The sequence below is a fragment of the Choloepus didactylus genome, chromosome 10 (assembly GCF_015220235.1).
Source record: "Choloepus didactylus isolate mChoDid1 chromosome 10, mChoDid1.pri, whole genome shotgun sequence".
In the NCBI taxonomy this organism is placed as follows: Eukaryota; Metazoa; Chordata; class Mammalia; order Pilosa; family Megalonychidae; genus Choloepus; species Choloepus didactylus.
In genome coordinates, this window is record NC_051316.1 from 106,590,671 (window position 1) to 106,610,002 (window position 19,332).

Consider the following 19,332-nt stretch of genomic DNA (forward strand, 5'->3'; position numbering starts at 1 on the left):
TAATGTGCTTCCTATGTGCCAGTCCCTGTGCTGGGGGGTGGAAATTCTGGAGTGAACAAGACATATCTTGCCCTTACAACACTCAGTATTTAGTGAGGGAAAGACTAGTCAGCCAGGTAGTTGCTGTGAAATATGTAGCATGGTACATGGTGTAAAGGGAAGTACCAGAAGGCTGGGTTAGAGCAGGGCTTCTCAAACTTTAATGTGCATGCAAATCACCTGAGAACAAGTTTAAAAATGCAAATTCTGACCCAGTAGTCTGGGCTGGGCCTGAGATTCTGCATTTCTAAAAAGTCCTCAGGTGATGCTGATGGTACTGCTTGAAAAAGCACACTTTGAGCAACAAGGTTCTGGATTCAGATAGCTGGAGCAGCTAATCCAGACCAGGGAGGCAAGAAAGACTCTCTAGAGGAGAAAGTGAAATTTATAGATAGAACCAAAGGATGAACGGGAGTTCTCCATGTAGAAGGGAAGGGTGTTCTCATCAGATGGAACAGCATGTGCAAAGATGAAAGAAGATGGGGTAAGAGAACATACTTCAGGAAATATAAATCTTGTGGAAAGAGATGATAGTTTGGTACAAATACGAAACAGAGAGCTCAGGTGAGAGGAAAAAGGAAAGGAAAAAAAAAAAAAGACTGGAGAGATCCACCAGGGTCAGATCATGATGGGTCTTGTGAGCCTATTCAGGGTTTTTTCTTTCTTGCAAAAGCCATATGAAGGTTCTAAACAGGGGAGCATTTTGGTAAGTTTGCCATGCCTCTTAGGGGTTAACAAGTGTGCAGCACAACAAAGTGTAAAGGAGAGCCAAGAGACTGGGGGCTCAGGTCCTGGCTTTGCCACCCACTTGCTGTGTGACCTTGGACAAATTCCATCCCCATTCTGGGCCCCATTTGTAACATGAAAGGGCTGGATTCCAAAGTCCTTTCCAGCTGGGAAATCAACAAAGGTCATAGAGACCAGAGAACAGGCTCACCTCCCATCTAGCTTGTCCTGTTTCTCAGGGACCCAAGGGGACTAGGGTGTTAAGAACTTTTCCCAGGAGCTCCCCGAGGGCTGATATTTTTAGACAGCCTATATTTGGATTAATTATCTGGGCATATGGGCACCAACCCCCAAAATTATTCTCAGTTCCTCCCTGGATCTATGGTCACATACCCCATAAAACTTAGTGACAAGAGGGCATCTCTTACCTTTGCATAATAAATCAGGCCCAGAGCCTGGTTCCCATGACAACCACAGGTTACTGCAAACAGCTGCTCAGAGAATACCCACTGACACCCAGCTGACCCAGCCATATGGTTTCTATTAAGAGTCTTGAAAAACTGAGCTCATAGGTGGCCAGGGACCAGAATTTGCTTCAGCCAGAACATCCTTGACTACTCTTGGGCTTCTCAATCCTCTTAGTCATGTTTGATTAAAATGATAGAATAAGGAGAAGAGAGCAGGCACTTGAAGAGATTTTGTTTTTGTGAAATTGATCTGTCTAGACAAGGAATGGTATATTTATGGTGCTACCCCCTCTTGCTTCCATGGCCGACATTGCTAATAGATCACAGAAGGCAATGACCTTGGTTCAGCTGGAACTTTCTCAACATAGCACCACAGCATCCTTTCCAATGTGAAATGAGTCGGTGCATCCTTAAGCATAGTTGCCATATCCCTAGTGAAAATAAGCAAGCCTAGGATGTCACTGTACATTTTTTTTTCAGTCCAAGATTGTCATAGCAGCTTCCCTTAGATTTCTTGGATTAACTCTCTTGGAATTTCTAGAACTTTTGGAACAAGAGCAGAATTAGGCTTCTTAGGTCTTGTTCCTAAAGTCTGTGATTCACTTGTAATATTTTCCCACATGTTTTGACATTTCTGAAATCAGGTGGTATCTAAAATGGATGTGAACATTAGGTGTTCTATTATTTCTTCTTTTCTTGAAAGGTTATTATTAAGTCAATGTGTCTATTATAATTGAAGATATGTGGGAATGGAGAAATACTGGATTTAGCCTAACTCATGGTTATTCTGTGCTCTCAACCATTGGGGGAGGGGTGGAGGGGGGTAGAAGGGAGCAGAGCTGAAAACAAGAGAACTGAGTTTCTATTACAGCTCTACCAACAAAACACACTGTGATGTTAAACGAGTTCCCATGAATCTGTTTCCCCACTGACAGCATCCCTACCAGCTCCAAACTGAGATAGTTTGAGGTCAGTCATTCTCACCATCAATAGAGGAATGAATCCTTGGGAAGATCTCATGGTCTTCTGTGAGGGAAGGAAGTGGAGAGGAAGCTAAATGCAAATGTTTTCACTGGTCACCTTACAAATCACACACCAAGCCTGAAGTTGGGGATACTTGCCCAGGTGGCAATACTTAAGCTTTTGGCTTTCTGTTTGGTGGTCTGAGGCTAAAACCTGATGAACTGCTGGGAAGATATTAAACCATGGCTTTATTGCACAAATCCAGCACACCAGCTTTAAAGCATCCATGAGTGTGTGTAATACATCATTTCAAAGTGGAAATACCTTTATTATAACTTGTTCAAGAAGCAATTCTTGCTTGTTTTATAACATCCAAATAAAATAGAAGTGTATAAAATAGAAAGTGAAAATTGGATACTTCTGAACCGCATAATACCAACCCTAATCCAGAGATAAAATTGTTAGCAGATTTAGATATAGAAATAGATATGGATATGGAAATGGATATGGATATGGATATGGATAAGGACATGAAGGTGCATCTATTCAGGGAAACAGATACAGTCTTAAGGGTATACCTATATCTAAAACCGCATTCCATTATCTCTGCTACATTTAACAAACATGTATTTTATATTCTCTTAGCTGACTTTTTCCACTTACAGTATACTGTACAAGTCTTTTCTCATAGATACATCTGTAAGTGTATTTTGTTTTTTTGAAGGGCCCTTTAGCCATCCAATTATATAAATGTATCACACATTAATTTAGTCTTCTACTAAAGAAGAACTAGGTTTCTTCTAATGTTTTTACTAATATAAATGAATGCATAATCCTTTTACCCACTTGTCTGATGATTTCCTTAGTTCACATGATGCTCTTGTGCCATTTCATTCCCTTTATTGACTCTTGCTAGCAAGGTGCTGTGTTTTGAAAGCTAAGGACTGAGAATTTCCTTAGTTTAAGCAGAGTCACATTTATTAATCCCTTTTTCTGCACAGTCAGGAGCACCTGGTATTCCCCAGGTGTACCAAGGGAACTGTGCACAATCCAAGAACCTGCTGGGAACTATTAGTTGAGCACCTACAATGGCCCAGTCATTCACATCTCATTTCATCCTCTGAACATTCAGTTTGGGAGATTAAGTAACAGAGAATCAGAGTAGTTGAGTAAATTGTTCAAGATCACATAGCTAATTAAGTATCAGAGCCCCAGTTTCAAAATTATGTCTTCTGATATCAAACCAGTGTTTTGTCTAGTATACTACATTAAGTCCCACAGACAAATAAATAGCTAAGACCTGAGAAAATGTGATATGACTCTCAACATAGGAATAAGCAAAATGCTTCACGAATAAAAAGGAAAACATGATGTAAGATAACTGGGAAAATCTGGAGGAATTCCTGAGGAAGATGAAATTTCCTCAAGACTCTGTAGTATGATGAGAACCTCAGCAAATGTGGTCTTATTTTAGGAAGTCAGGGCTTAGGCAATTGTATAACACCAAGCTCAGTGCTCCTCAGATGCACATCAGATGGTATTTCTCTGTGAACCAAGGCTCCAATTCCTTTTAGATAAAACAAACAAACAAACAACACAACAAGAGCCTAGTCCAGCCCATACTACCATTAGGAAGGATTTTAAAGCAATACTTGCTTTGATCAAGAGGTGGGGAACCCACTGCTATCTGGAAGGACTTGTTCTATGTTTAGAGGAATCTGGTTTTATATTTTCTCTTGCATTATGTCAAAATCTGCCTTCTGTTAATTTTAGAGCGGCTTTATCAGTAACACTTGGTGAGATGTGAGACCTGTTCTCTAACTCTAGCACCCTGTTCAAATCATGTGACTGGCCCAATACTCACTTTTACCACCTGTGTGCTGGGAATAAAGTATGCACTGTAGAATTGTGATGAGGATTATATTTAAGATGATGTATTTGGACCATTTCTGGCATGTAGTAGGTGCTTAATCATTCATAGTCATTCTTATCCTTGATCCACAGTTTGTGCTCTGCTTTTTTCCAGTTACTAAACAATATAACCATTTGCCTAAATCCTCTCTTCAGTGGACACTTTCCATTCCTGCTTTCAGCTCTTCCTCAGAAGGCTTTTGAGATGTCCTTCCGCATCATGGTCTGGCTACAGTTTGCATGTGTCCCTCTTACCAGAAATGAACAGTGTGCTCCAGATGGGGCCTGACCAGGGCAGCTCCAATGAAGTCATTACTACTTTCCTTAATCTGCCCTCTGCATTTCTGGAGGTTGTGTTCCAATTTTTTTGCAACCAAGTCATGTTCTTGACTGTCATTAAGCTTGGGGTCAGCTAACACAGAGACATTTAAGCTCAGTTCAAGGAGGCAGAGAGGAGGGAAAGAGGCCAACGGGAACATTTCCTTTCCTCTTTTTCTCCATCCCAAGGCCCCCTTAGAAATTAGGTCTTTGTCCAGTCACTGTGTCAACAGTTTACTGGGTAATGGTGCTAGGAAGAGAGTGGTCGATCAGAGGTTCTGCAATTCCTGGAAAAGTGATATCCAGGCCCAGTCTCTGAGAATGGGAAAGGGCCTCCTTCATTAGCCATCCCCATTCCAATCTCACCTGCTAATATATTAAGTTCATGGGCTGTGTCCTTCTTTGCCACTTGCTTCCTATCCTGGTGGGCCTGGGTCCTGTGGCCAATGAGGAAGATTTCATTATTTCATTTCCAGTATTTGAAAAAAATGGTCACTCTGACCTGCAAAAAACCCCTCCAGGGAAAGCTTGGAGCGTGCCTGGCCTTTGGTTTATAGATCTCTTCTGCCTACAATTTATTTATTACCCCACTCTTTTGCCTTTGGTCCCTCTCTTAACACACGCACACCCCTCCTCTCCATCCCTTCTCTCCATGGCTCCACCTGCTGAGTGACCCTCTTTTTGTTGCTCAGTGCCAGCCAAGGTGCTGAGGCATTGTGTATGGTGGAGACAGAGCAGGGGACAGTTAAGGGAACTGTCACTGGTTCAGTACCTCTTACATGCCAGGTCCTGTGCTGGACACCAATGGTAGTTGTATCATTTCAGCCTAACAGCAGCCCTACAAAATCAGCATTGCTATTCCTACTTTAAAAGCACCAGAGAGGTGAAGTGATTTGTCCTGATGGGCTGTAAAGCCTATGTTCTTTCTACTATAATGTGCTTCTTTAAATCATGGCTAACATTTACTGAGAACTAAGCAAATCACCCATATTCTTTCATCTTCCCAACAACTCTATTATTCCTGTTTTACCCATGCAAATACTGAGAGTTAGTGGCACTGAAGAGCTTGCTCATAGTCCACATAGTTAAGTAACAGAGCGAAGATGTGAAGCTAGAACTCCAGAGCCAAACACTGCATCTCAACTCTATGTAGCCAGGAGCTCTGGTTCTAGCTTTATCTTTGTTCTAACTTGAGGTATTTCCTCTCACCTTAAGCCTCAGTTTCCCCATCCATACAAAGGGAGGCTTGATCCAATTAAGTGCCAAGATTTTCTCTGAGAAAATGGCTGGGTCTTTCGTGACAAAGTGTTTGGATGGGAAGTGGAGGAACTCCCCTTTCCAACCTCATTTTGCATTTGTGGCCTATCTTTGTAACTGTCTGGGTCAGACTGGGTCAGACAGTGGCTCTCCACTGACCAAAGAATAAAAATCCAAATAACTCAGGATAGCTTAAAAGAGTATGGGTAGTCTGATGTCTGCCAAGCTTACCAGTCTCCCACCCATTCTCTTCTCTGGCCATTTCAACCAGGTGGTGGCTTATGCTTTCTCCAGCCTCTCTAACTTTGAAGGGGCTATTTCCTCTGCTGCTCATTCACCTGAAAAGTTCATTTCATCATTGAAGACCTACCTTAACTGTTTCATCCTCTGGTACCACGTCTCTGAGTCCCCAAACTGATTAGGTGTCCACCTTATATACTTCCACAGCACACTGCATGTTCTCCAACCCAGCACTCTGCCACTGAATGAGGGGTTGTTAATATTTATGTCTGTCTCCTACTGCTGACTCATAGAGGCTTTTTAAGCCTTAAACCAGTTCACATCTAACCACAGTGCCTGGTACCCAAAGGGTATCTAATAATGGTGAGGATGAAGATGAGGATGAAGATGAAGATGATGGTAGTTGTGGTGGTGGTGATTATAATGGTGATTATATTTTCTAACATGTCTCCTGTGCTAACTGGACCAGACACATTTCTCTAACAGTTTTACATGTATTGACTTACGCAATCTTCATTTTAACCCTATGAAGTAGGCAATATGTTACTTCCTTTTTATACAGGAGGAAACTAGTTCAGAAATATTAGGAAGCTTTTTACAAGTACAGAGAGAAAATCATATCAACACTCCTAAGTACAATAATAGGAAACAGTCCACACATGATAGATCCTCTACCCGGTTTCTGGCCGCCAGTCCTGCCCAACCCAGTCAGTTAACCTCACAGCAGCCAGAAATATCTTCTAACACTGGAGTTCCAAGCCTGTCACTTTCCTACTTGAAACCCTTCAATAAACCCCCCACTTGCCCTTAAGACAATGATAATAGAATTCGTTTATTGAGGATTTATTATAGATTCATGATTGCTTGTTTAATTTTTAAAACGATGCTATGTGGTAAGATGGTTATTCCCATTTTATAGTTAAAGAAACTGAGACATAACTGGCTATGTGATCTGCTCAAGATTATGCTGCAAATAAGTGGCTAAACTGGGATTTGAACCTGAGCAGTCGGAGACTCAACCTTGTATGCTGCATCTTTACTCTTTATAACCAATGTTCTAGGTCCATAGCCCAGTAGTCTTGCTCCTGCTCACTTCTTCTGTTTCATACTACTGTGTCTCTACTCCCATGCTGTGTTCCAGCTATAAATGCTCAGAACTTCCATGCAGTTTTAGTTCCATGACTTCACCTATGCTCCCTGTTACATCTTTGTCCTCTTCTTTACCTAACTCCTGTTTGTTTTTGAGACTCAATGCCAGTGCCACTTCCACTAGCAATCCCTCTCAGATACCCCCTATCCTATGTAGGCACCTTCTCCTATTTTCCCAAAGCTCTCATGCCTCTCTTTATCATTGCTCTTGTCACATGTGTTGTAATTTTCCATTTGTCTGTGTTTCGCAGTGACCTGGGAGCTCTACCATAGTAAAGGCTCAGTAAACAAACAGTGAATGACTTTATCTCCTGTAACTTCACAATAGCCCCATTTTTCAATTGGGGAATCAGGTTTAGAGATGTTAAGTAAGTTTCCCAAGGACATTGAGCAAGAACTCAAACAAGGAGGGGTGAGAAATAAGCTACCCAGGCCCCTCTTGGGTTGGTGCTTGCCAAAGGAGAGAGAGGACTGTGGGTAGAGCAGCAACTTGAGTGTGATTATGAAGCTAGGAATTCTTGGCACCTCAGGAAATATTCCACCCAAGTGGTGAACTATACAAAGAGGACTTTTTGAAAGGCACCTCATAAATCATGCCCACAAAATGTACACACGTAAGCCTGGCCCTTTACCAGCCTCCACGCAGGTGCCTAACACAGTCTCCCATTTGTGGGGCTGGTTGTTGTAAATTACCTTCCCTCCCAGGGTCTCAGAGGGGCATGGACAGGACAGCAGGTGAGAGCCTTTCCTTTAGCCTGTCAGAGTTCCTGGGCATCTTAAAGATGCTGGAATGCAGAGAAACATGGTTTCAGCGTGGAGACAGACACACACCGAAGCTGACTTGTGGTGTGACCTGAGAGAAGGGCATTCCTTCTCCCTCCCGAAGCCACAGTTTCCACATCTTCAAAGCAAGTAGATCAGATTGGATCAGTGGTTCTCAACTGGAAGTGATTTTGCTCCACAGGTGACATTCAGCAATGTCTGGAGACATTTTTATTGTCATGACTGGAGGGGTGCATTGTCATGTCATGGGTAGAGGCCTGTGCTGCTAAACAGCCTAGAGGACAGCCCCACAAAAAGGAAGTATCCCACCCAAAAGGTCAAGAGTGCTGCTGTCAAGAAACCCTGGATCCTCGCTGGCTTGAATATTCTGTGCAGTCCTCACGTCTCCTTTTGGGCACTTTCCCTGGGGCTGGGTAAAGGGCTCTAGACAAGTCCCTAATGAGGACCACCTCCATGCAGCGATTCTTGCTAAGACCTTGTTCTTGAGGCAGCATCATAAGAATTCTCTATACTAGTAGCTGCTATTTATTGAGAGCCTACTCTGCACTCGGCCTTGGGCATGTTACATAATCTCACAACCCACCTTATAAGGGGAAGACAGTCAACACCATTTCAGAGTTGAGAAAAACTGAGACCCAGAGAAGTTCTGATTTGAGCACAGATATATCTAGATTTTGATCAAAGGGGAGAACCGAGGGTAAGGTTTCCAAATTTCCTGAGTGGAACAGATGAGTATTAAGAGAGACAGAGAAGGAGAACAGGAAGTTCAGAGAGGGGCTCTGCTGTATTGAGGCCAATGACCAACTCCAGCCTTTACTTGTTCTTTGACCTTGGTTTAAGCATTTCATCATTTCTCTGAGCCTTCGGCTCCTCACCCATAAAATGAGGATGCAAAGAATAATGGTGGGGCTGTGGTGAAGATTAAATAAAACTTTGTAAATGTTTGTAAAGTATTTACCTAGTGTTTAGCACATGGTAAGTGTCAATATATTTTAGCTGTTGTTTTCTTTGTTATTTTAATTCCTGTATGTCCAGGGCCCCCAGGCTGGTGTCCTTAGTGCTCCTAGGACTCCCACATCCTAGAAGTGAACATTCTAGGTCAGAGGTTCTCTCTCTTTCATTTTTTACACATCCTACAGTTGAAGGGACAGTTTCTATGGTAATTTTTGAATAGGTGGCTGAAATAGCACACTCAGGTCAGGAATGGCTAGGAAACTTGGGGACACGAAGCCCTCATTTGTCCGTGGAGCCCTCTTCACCACCCCCAAGGCCTCACCTCTGCTTCTGGGCTTCCTTAATCGCCGTCTCCTCCTCCCTTTCAGGAAAGCCCACCTGATCCTGCGGAGGCTGGAGAGGGTGAGCAAACACTGCTCCAGCCTCCTGCGAAGCGCTTACATCCAGAGCCGTGTGGACACCGTGCCCTACCTTTTCTGCCGCAGCGAGGAGGTCCGGCCCGCGGGCATGGTCTGGTACAGCATCCTCAAGGACACCAAAATCACATGCGAAGAGAAGATGGTGTCCATGGCCCGGAACACGTACGGGGAGTCCAAGGGCCGGTGAGGGGGGGCACTGCCTTCCGTGTGCACAGAGACTCTCCGAGGGAGGGGGAGCCGCACACAGGTGGATCCCGGGGCCTGGGTGGGCTGGGGACAGCTGAGGATGGGCCTGGCCGATAACGCTCGCCAGTAAGGCCAAAGCAAACTTTTTCTCCTGTGGATAGAGGACAGAATACTTTGTAACCACTGAAATTATTCATTTTTCTCTATCTTTTATTTTTTCTAAGATATTATTTGACTCTATCAAAGTCTCCCCTTTTTAAACCTTTTCTTATGGATGGTGATCGATCCAGAGGCAAGAGCTTTCAGGTGGAGACCAAGCAGCCTTTCCTCCACTTCCTCCCTCCTGCAAAACAGTCTCCTTCCAGCCACAGACCCCTGGAGGAGACCTACAGAGAAAGTTTGACCTCTTCAGCATCAGGAAGGAAGCTCCCAAGGATTGTGTTAAAGTGAGGTCTCTTGGGTCTTTAGGACTTTTTTTTTCCATTTTTTGGGGGACATTACTGAATTTGCAGGACCCCTGCCTCTTCCTGCTACCTGTGGGTCTGTCCAGCATTCCTGCAGGACTTTCAATGCATTAAAAATTCCTTTGGTCTCTCTTTCTGCTTGGGTGGTGTTTCTTACCAATGGAATGTATTTTGAGAATGTCTTTGTTCACTCAACAAATATTTATTGACTGTCTACTTTGGGTTAGGCAGTGGGCATAGGCAGAGAAACTGACTGTTCCCAGGGAACTTTTGGTCCAGTGAGTAGTAGAGAGAAGCAGTGTGGTGGTTTGGGGCTGTGATAGGGAAAGAACAGAGATTCTTTGAACTCATGTTGGGTTACCTGACACAAACTGAAGAGATCCCATGACACTTCCTTGACAAAGTGGTATTTATACCCAAAGGATAAGGAGACTAAGCTGGGCAGTGAGGTGGGAGGGATGGGATTTGTTCCTGGCAAGGGGACACCTTGAGCTAAAAGCCCAGAGATAAGAGAAAATATAACCAATATGAGGGCTGAAAACACTTTCATTGTGGATGGAGATCAAAGTTGGAAGTGGCTAGAGGTGAGGCTGGAAGCTAGGCAGGGCCTTGGAAGTTTTGGACAAGGGGTTTGACATTAGCTTGAAGTGACTAGGAGCTAAAGCAGGATATTAACAAAGGAGCAAAAATAATCAACTTGCTATTTAGGAAGAAAAGTTCCAGCTGCAGATTGGAGGATGGCTTGGAAAAGGCCCCAAGAGAGGGTGGCCTTGGTCATTTTCCAGGCAAAAGATAATGGCAGTTTGGATCTTGTGGTCACAGGAGAGACATTTCACCATTAGAATGTCCTTTTATATGGCAAATGTACTGCCTCAAATGTGATACTTGGGAGGTAAGAGTACAATGAGGCGTTATAGTTTATTGACACCCAGGTATTAACTCAGATAAATCAGCTTCTTATAGGAAGTGGGATGTAGGTCAGGTTTATCATAATGAAAGAATACCACCTGTTAAATAGAAGAAAGTAGGGCACTGTGGGAATTCAGAAAAGGGAAAGGCATTGAATATCAGTGAAATAGAAGCTATTAAGGATATACCTACTTCTCAATTTTGATGAGTATTGATGAGATCAGCGATCCCTTTTCTGACAACCTACATGTTGAAAATTTTCCCCTCAGACTCTGACCCCCATGGGGAAAATGGGGAAGGCACAGGAAAACACAGCAAAAGCTGAAGGAGACTCTGACAAATGCCTCAGGTACTTGGAGATCTGCTCAACTTTTAACAATCTAAGCTCAAAAGTGCTCTTTCTAGAAGTCATATTGGAGTTAAGTTTCTGAATGTGTATAGATGGAATTTAGACGAACAAATTCCCCATGCAGTGTTGATGACTATTCTCCTCCCAGGAATAAATTCAGAGAGAGAGCAACAATTTACAAAAAAAAAAAAAAAAAAAAAAAAGAAATAGTAATAGTTACTCATTGAGTTCTTGCCACAGGCAAAGTCCTACTATAAAAGCTTCTCATATATTCCCTTTCCTGAATTTCGGTCCTAGAACTTCACCAAGTCACCCCATTGCTGTAGCTTTCCATTGTCTTGACCCAACAGGAGGAAAATTTGAACTTAACAGTTGCAGGAAATTAAACTCCCCAACGTGTGGGGATTATGATACGAGCCTGATTCAATTTGAATCCTGGCTCTGCCGTCATTTATCAGCTATTTACCTTGGATAAGTATCTTGAGCTCTGAGCCTCCTTTTCCTCATCAACAAAATGGGATCATGAGAGTCCTCACTTTTGGGGTTCTTGTGAGGCTTGAGTAAGATAGTGGCTATAATATACCCAGTACAAATTATAGTAGGATTTTTTCTCTCTCTCTCACTTAATAGGCAATATGCATAATGCTTTGAATCTGGGGAGTTAGCTAGGAAAACTTGACTGGAAAGGTATAGAGATTTATAATTAAAAGAAGGAATTAATTTCTAACTGCTCTGGGAAATATACAAATTGTAAATGGTATCAAAATTTTAACTCAACGTGAAGTGGCCATGATGGTGGAACCTAAGGCAGTAGTGAGAAACCTACAGAGAAGTGTGTGCTTTTCTCTGTGGCTCTCAGAGACAGCTGTGGTCTCTGGATAGCTGCCCAGTTTGCCAAAGTTAGCTGGCCCCTGAGAACATCTGCCATCAGGCTGCCCCCAAACTCATTCTCTCAAGCATGCCTGTCTCTAGTTTTGACCTCATTTTCCTGGCACTGTGGAGTCTGTTGCCCTTCCCAACTGTCATAAGGCTCTCAAGAGTGGGAAATCAGAAGTCTGGTGAGATAAGGGTGTGTGTGTGTGCGTGTGTGCATGTGTGTGTGTGTGTTCCCTACCATAGCAGGACAGGAGGTTAGGCCAATATTTGTTAAGATGTTTCACTGGAAAATGAAAAAGAAAAATTGAAATGCAAATGAGGCTGCTGGGACTGATGCCCTGGGCTCTGCAAGGCCAGATTGATTCACATGCTGCCACAAAAAATGCCACAGGAGCTCATGCCCCTCTGCTCTGGCAAGAATATTATTTTTCATGTGGTCTCCACTGAAGGGTAAAGAAGTTGTGAACACACAGAGGTGCGTATCAGGGGGCACAGGAAATCGTCCCTAGATGACTCTTTCTGTATAGTCAACAAGTATCTTCCCTAGGAGGGCTCCATGCCAAAGAATGGACTGCACAGACAAATGCTATTGGCTACCATTTAGGAATCCCTCGTCACATCACAACTGTACATGCTTATCTCATGCTTACGTCACAACAGCCATGCACTATTGTTATTACCTCACAACAGTCATGAACTATTGTGATTTTACAATTAGAAGAAATTGAAGCTTAAGAAAGTTGATTAACCTGCCCCAAATCCCATAGCTAAATAAATGATGATGCTGAATTATGAGATCTGATTGTGGGCAGAATAAATAATCCAAACTGGTGAGCACTGAGCTTAATACCTGCCATGGAAAATGAGAGTAATGCCCCCTTTCCCTATTTTAAGTTGAAATCTCTCTCCCTCTAACTTCCAACCAATGCCCAACCAACTGATTCCTAGGTTTGGGGTAGTGAGATAAACAGGACCCAGCTCCTCCCCTTAAGGAACTCCAAGAACTGAGCTAACCAAATACAGTGAGATAAAATCAGACACTTTGGAGTGAAGCCAATCTGGGTTTAAATATTGGCTGTGACATTTACAATAGGGGGAAGCTGGGCCCTGAGAGAAATTTAGAAGACAGACTCAACAGGTCTTGCTAAGAGACTCAGATTAACTTAACCTCACCAAGCCTCACTTTCCTCATCTGCAAAAGGGGATCAGTACAGTACTCAGAGCACTGTTGAAAAGATGCAATTAGATAATGTATATAAAGCCATTAGATGCTTGGAAGACAAAAGCTCTCAGTTAACAGTTATTATAATGACCTTTAGGTACACAAGAAAGGGTGGGTGCAATGAACCCTGTCATTGGAAGGCAAGATATCAGGAAAGTCTTCATGGCTGAAGGATGTATGAGAGTTCAGGAAGTAGAACAGTAGAGAACTGACATTATAGGCATAAAGACCAGCATATCCCTGGAAGAGTGAGCCATATTGGAGGGATGGTGAGCAAGTAGGGTAGGAAGAGAGATGGGTGGTACATCTGGAGAGTCAGACCACACTGGCCATTGAGAGCCACTAGACTGAAAGCAAAGTGTTACATGGGCAGATAATACACTTTGAAAAGATCCCTCTGGCTGCGAAGTAGGAGGGTAGTGAGAAGGGAGAGAGCCAGTGGTGTGGAGACTAGTTAGGAGATGAGGTCAAGAGGGAGATGAGAAGCCTGAGTGAGGGCCATTGTAATAGACACGGTGAGAAGAGGCTGGAACTGAGAAGTGTTAGGCAGGAAGATTCAACTTGCTAACTAAGGGGTCCAGTATCTTGGATTTTCCTTTCCCTTCTGTTGTCGGAGTGTCAGACTGGATAGAACTAGCTGGGACATGACATGATTGATGGATCACACAGACTCAATGGACAGGCATGGATGGGGCATCATTTGCCTCATATAGATAAAGTAACTAGAGCACAAGAGTCAAGGATATCATTTAGCTATATATGGAAACCATGCATGGACTATGTGTATGTACAAATGTGTAAAGCCAGCGTAGAATATTGTGGAAGAGTTAAATACTAGTCTTTTGGAAAGAGTGCTGGATTCATCATCATTATCATCATCATCTTCACCACCATCATCATTTTTATCCTCATTCTCATCACCACCATTTAATTCATTGCTTACCATATGCCAGTTTCTTTAAATATGTTATTATTTCATATACTCCTCATAATAACTCTGTGAGGTATGAATTATCATCCCCATTTTATAGATGAGGCAATTGAGCCTCAAAGAATTTAAGAAACTTCCTGTTCTCAGATAGCTGTGAGCAGAAAAAAAAATTTAATCTAGGTCTGGTCAGACTCCAGAGCCACTGGTTTTAACTACTCTACCCTACTCCTGTAAGATCAAGAGCCCTGTTTTCCAGCTTGCCTCAGTAGTTAAGTGGCCATGGGACTTTGAGCAAGCCGTTCACCCTCTATGGGAATTGTATTCTCCACATGCCCTCAGCACAGTGGAGGAGATGTGTGTGCCAAGGACCTGAGGGTTATATTAGATATTTCATGTACAAAGAACACTTTTCATTCCTCTCTCCCTTTTATCTTCACAACTTGCGTCTGAGGTTGACAAAAGCAGAATGATTGGCTCCATTTGGCAAACTCTACTCTAGGGAAGGTGAAGGTCTCAACAATGTTGTGTCGGAGCCTGGAGAATAACTGGGATTCCTTGATTCCCAGCTTTTCCAGCACACCACAAACCCAGCCAACTCTACCACCCTAGATACAACCCCAGTCTTTCCCATGGTCACACACCCATGTTGCTAAGTGTCCAAGCACCCTGGACAAATCACTTAAACTTTCCATGCCTTGGTGTCCTCTGCTGCCAATTGGGGAAATAGAAGCACCTACCTCCATAGTGTGGTGAGGATTAAATGGGTGTTGATACATGTTAAGGACTTAGGGTAGTACAAATGTCTATATAAGTGTTAGTTGTTGTCACTCTTGCACTCAACACCCTACTCTCCATTCACACTGAACAAACTTCAAAAATGCCCTCTCATTTCCCCCCATCCACCTTCCCATGCACCACTCCCTCTGCTGAGAATGCCCTACCAACTTGGGCAGTTTAAACTCAAAGGCAGCCCTGACTCCCTGAGGCCTTGTGCCTCTCCCACAGGAGTCGGTAACTCTCTCCTTGGGGACTTAAGAGTAGGCACTCCCTGCCTCCATTCTCCACTTTCCTTAATCTCATTCTCCCCGGCAGTACTGTGAGCAACACAACGGCATGGCCTGAGTACGAGTCCCTCCATACCTTGGAGCCTTGCACTGGACCTCACTCATAGCTAGCACCCAGTAAAATTGTACCTGAGAGGGCCCTGAGAGAGGACCCCAGGCAGGGCCACAAACACCCAGGATTCCTCGAGAACAGTGGCCCTTCCAATTTGCACCATCAGTGCAGCATGCAAGGGACCTGGAGAGAAGGCCACAGCCAAACAAAACCCACATATTTTGTGTGTGGGTGTTTTTTAATTGGCCTCTGCTCATAAAACACCAGACCCTGAAAGGTGTCCACTGTCTGTCTCCCTTTGGAAACTTTGCTCCATGTATTTGTACACATTACGGCCAAAGCCAGGCTGCTCTGTTTTCCTGTTTTACAAGAGTTGGCAGCAGGGGAGGGTGCAGGGCCACAGGTGTGCTCTGCTGGACAAGTGGGCGTGTGTGCGTGTGTTTGTGAACATGTGTGAAAGAGAGAAGCGGAGACCAGGCAGGTTGGCAGTTCAGGGAGCAGAGAACACCCGAAATGAGAAATTAAGAACTCAGATTCTAGGCCCAGCACTGGCACTATCAGGATGTGGGACTCTGGGCCTGTCTCTCCCACAACTTGCCCTCAGAGTCGCTTCATAAACAGGTTGGCTGGACTTGAACTCACTGAGAAATCCTCCAGCTCTGATATTCTAGGATCCTCAAGGCCTCAACTGGAAAGCAGGGGAACACAATCCTACAGATTTGTAGGGGATATTGACATTTACAAAACAAACTCCAGATGATAGGTATTACTCATTCCAGGAAAGCTTCTCTGACCATACCCCCCAAATTCAGGTTAGGGGCTCCTCTCAGCTCTCAAAATCCCCATACTTCTGAGAGGTATTTACTTAGTCCATCACTGGATTCTCATTGTCCCCTTAGGTATCTATTTTCCCCTGCAATGTGAGCTCCTGCATAAGGTTGTGTTTTATGTCTCCAGGTCTCAGGACAAGTTGATCTACATGGTAGATCCTTAGAAAATGTGTGCTCTACCATATAGTTTCAAAACCATTTTTGTTTGCATCTTCTAGGATGAGGATCCTGACCTGCACTTTGTAGATAAGAAGACTGTGGCTGAGATAGGGATTTGTGTTCACACAGATTCTCCAAGCCAGAGCACACCATTGAGCTTCTTTCTTCTGACCCCAAACCAAGACTCTTTCGGCTATGTCTGGTGGCCCATTCGTAGGATTGCTGAAGAGACCTTCTGTACAGAAACTAGGAAAGTCTGTTCAAATGTAAAGCCTCAGAACTTTCTCCCTTGGTCCCAAGCTTCATCTTTTGGGAATTCAGATGGGAATGATAAATCTCAATAACAACAAGAGAAATAATTTCCATTTGTTAAGCCCTGTCCATGGCCAGAGGATGTGCCAGGTACCTAAGTTGCAGTATCTGACTTAGTCATCACCCCCTTCCACGTGGCTGTCAAGTCAACACCACCATTTTACAGATCAGGTCCTGGGGCTCAGGGAGGTTAGGCAATTTGCCTGGACTCTGGCAAATCTATTAGTAAGGGACTGGGATGCAATGCTAAATTAAGATACTGTAACTACAGCTCAGTTCTCATAATCGCTCCTGAAGCCAATCCGTCCATTTTAGAAATGGGAGATCGAGAGCCAGAAAGGAAAAAAGTACCTGTTCAAGGTCATGCAGCTGGCAGAACCAAGAGTGGAATATTCCCTGATTTTTATCTCTAGTGCTTTCCTGACCCTGAAGTAACCCCAGGCCCATCCCCTTTCCTGACGTCTGGGATAGGTAGGGAGGGGCAGAGAAGAAAGCCTTACTTCAGCTCAGGAATAAAGCCAGTGCCAAGTCAGGCTAGCCTCCCCAGGCAGTTTTGTAGCACAAATACCAGCCTGGTTGCAGTTCACCAGGTTTTATGATCAAGGATGACGTAGTTTCTTTACTCACTTACAAGCTATTCAACTCCACAGTCAACGAGCAACTTTCCTTAGGCAAAGCAAGAGACATGTGCTTAGGGGGGCTGTCAGTGGGGATCAGCAAGCTGGCCTTGCCTTGTCAGAAAATAAAAACATGACCATATAACTGGCTGTGAAGCCTTGGGCAAATTTCTTTCCCTCTCTCTGGATCTTGATCTCTCATGCAGTATAATTTGAACTGGGCTGAAATAGTATTTCCCAGAAGTGGCTGAACATCCAAATGATCTTGGAGCTTGAGGAGAATACATATTCCTGGACTCCAGTCCTTGAGAATTGGATTAAGTCTTGGAAAAGTCTTGGGAATCCTTTTTCTCCACAGGTTTCCCAAGGTGACTTTGATGCATGCCATATTTGAAAACCATAGGTCTGGGTGATTCCCATGGATCCTTTCAGTTAAAGCATGGATAGACTGTGAATTCACATGGAGATTATACCAATGCCTGATCCCACCTTCTGACACTGGGATGGTAAGCATTGAGCTGAAAGAGTGGATTCCTTCATAGTGATTCAAAGAGAATAAAGTGGAGACAAGGGGAGGTTTGCTTAGAAAGGGTTACTTTCTTTGTGGGTTGTGCTCTTTCCATCCCTAGAGAGATACAAATCAAAAGACAACCAGCTTGAGTTACAGCTCCCTATGACAAGGTACAAAATGCCTATGGAAAGAACTGTTAAGGTATAAAGTAATTCTGAGGAATAAATATGGGCCTTGGAGTCAGACAAACTTGGGTTCAAATCTCAACTTCCTCAAACATGGGAATTTTACAGACCTGGAACTCAGTTTTCTCACCAGAAATACAGAATCACCAGATTCATCCAATTCCCTGGGATGCTGTAGTGATGACATTATAAACATGGTTATAAAGTGAAGGGGCCTGGCTTAGGGCCTGGTGCACAGTAGGTACCCCAGAAAGACTTGTGGTTTTCTCTAGTTTTCTCTTCTTCATTCCCTTGGTGTCCCCTTGGTGAGTACCAGAAAGCAAAACCTAACTTCAGGGAGAAAGAGTTTCTCATCCAACCACATAGTCTGTTACATAAGACCCTGGGGTTTGCACTAAAAACAAAACCAACAAACAAAAACAGAACAAAGGGTGATTATTGGGCAACAGGGGATTCCGTGGAGATGGCTAGAGGCATGAGGCATGGGCCATAGATGAGAATTTTCAGCCCTTGTTCCTTTTAAGTCTTCAAGGAAATCTTCAAATTGGGGATAGGCCAAGCTCAGGGCCACTTAATACATCTGTAATTGGGTTAACGATATTTTGACATGTTTAATCTATTTATTCCGGTGTCTGTGGCATGCAACAGTCACAGAACACACTGCAGCCCTTTATGCTGGGCAAAAACAACACAGTATTTCCAAACAGCAGTGACACAGGGGAGGGCAGCATGGGATTCTGTAGCCTTCTTCATTATTCTAATCACTCCATTGTACAGAATCAAGTTTAAGGATCTCCATGTTCTTCCCTGTTCACATCCAGTCACTTTTTTCCTTATACTTAAGTAATGCCAAGCTGCTTGAAATTTCCTGCCCGTCCCTTATTTTTCACACCTTTGCTCATGGTTTTTTTCATAAGCAGGGATACTCTTGCCATCTTTTTTTATTCCGTCTAACTCTTGCCATAATGGACAGTTGTACTTTCCTTTTTTGGCCATTCAGCAATAGTTACTCCTTTCCAACAATGCCCTAAATTTTGGGGGGAGTGGGATGACCACCTTTGCCCCATGGGTTATATAGTCTTGGTGGAACTTAAAGGCAAGTATTATATTCTCCCACTCCAGAAGATTTATCTTATTACCCAGGCATCTGACCTGAGCATCACCACTTTGAGTCTCACTCCCAGGATCCTGAATTTTGAGCAGAGTGATGCAAGACAGGAATAGTTTGAGACTGTCTAGCTGTCAAGACTGGATGAGACTTTTTAGCTCTTTTTGCCACCATACCCTTGGAATTGCCTGGCTTTCTAGTCCTTCCAAGTCTTGTTCTCCAGCTTTCCCTTTCAAACTGTGAGCCTAGATTCCTCCCCACCCCCTCACCCAAGACTTACTTAAGTTCCCTTTTATGCCAAATCCTGTTGCTGCTGTTTTCAACCATGATT

General features: G+C 43.6%; 1 protein-coding gene across 3 annotated transcripts in view; it reads left to right on the forward strand.

The window, feature by feature from the left end:
• The window catches only part of ASTN2 (astrotactin 2), a 926,574-nt gene extending 916,576 nt beyond the window's left edge, over positions 1-9,998 (forward strand). For all 3 annotated transcript variants that reach the window (XM_037797191.1, XM_037797194.1, XM_037797193.1), the window contains exon 23: positions 9,176-9,998. In XM_037797191.1, the coding sequence (XP_037653119.1) occupies positions 9,176-9,413 (238 nt within the window). In that variant the 3' untranslated portion in view covers positions 9,414-9,998. The remainder of the gene's footprint in view (positions 1-9,175) is intronic.
• Positions 9,999-19,332: the final 9,334 nt, after the last annotated feature.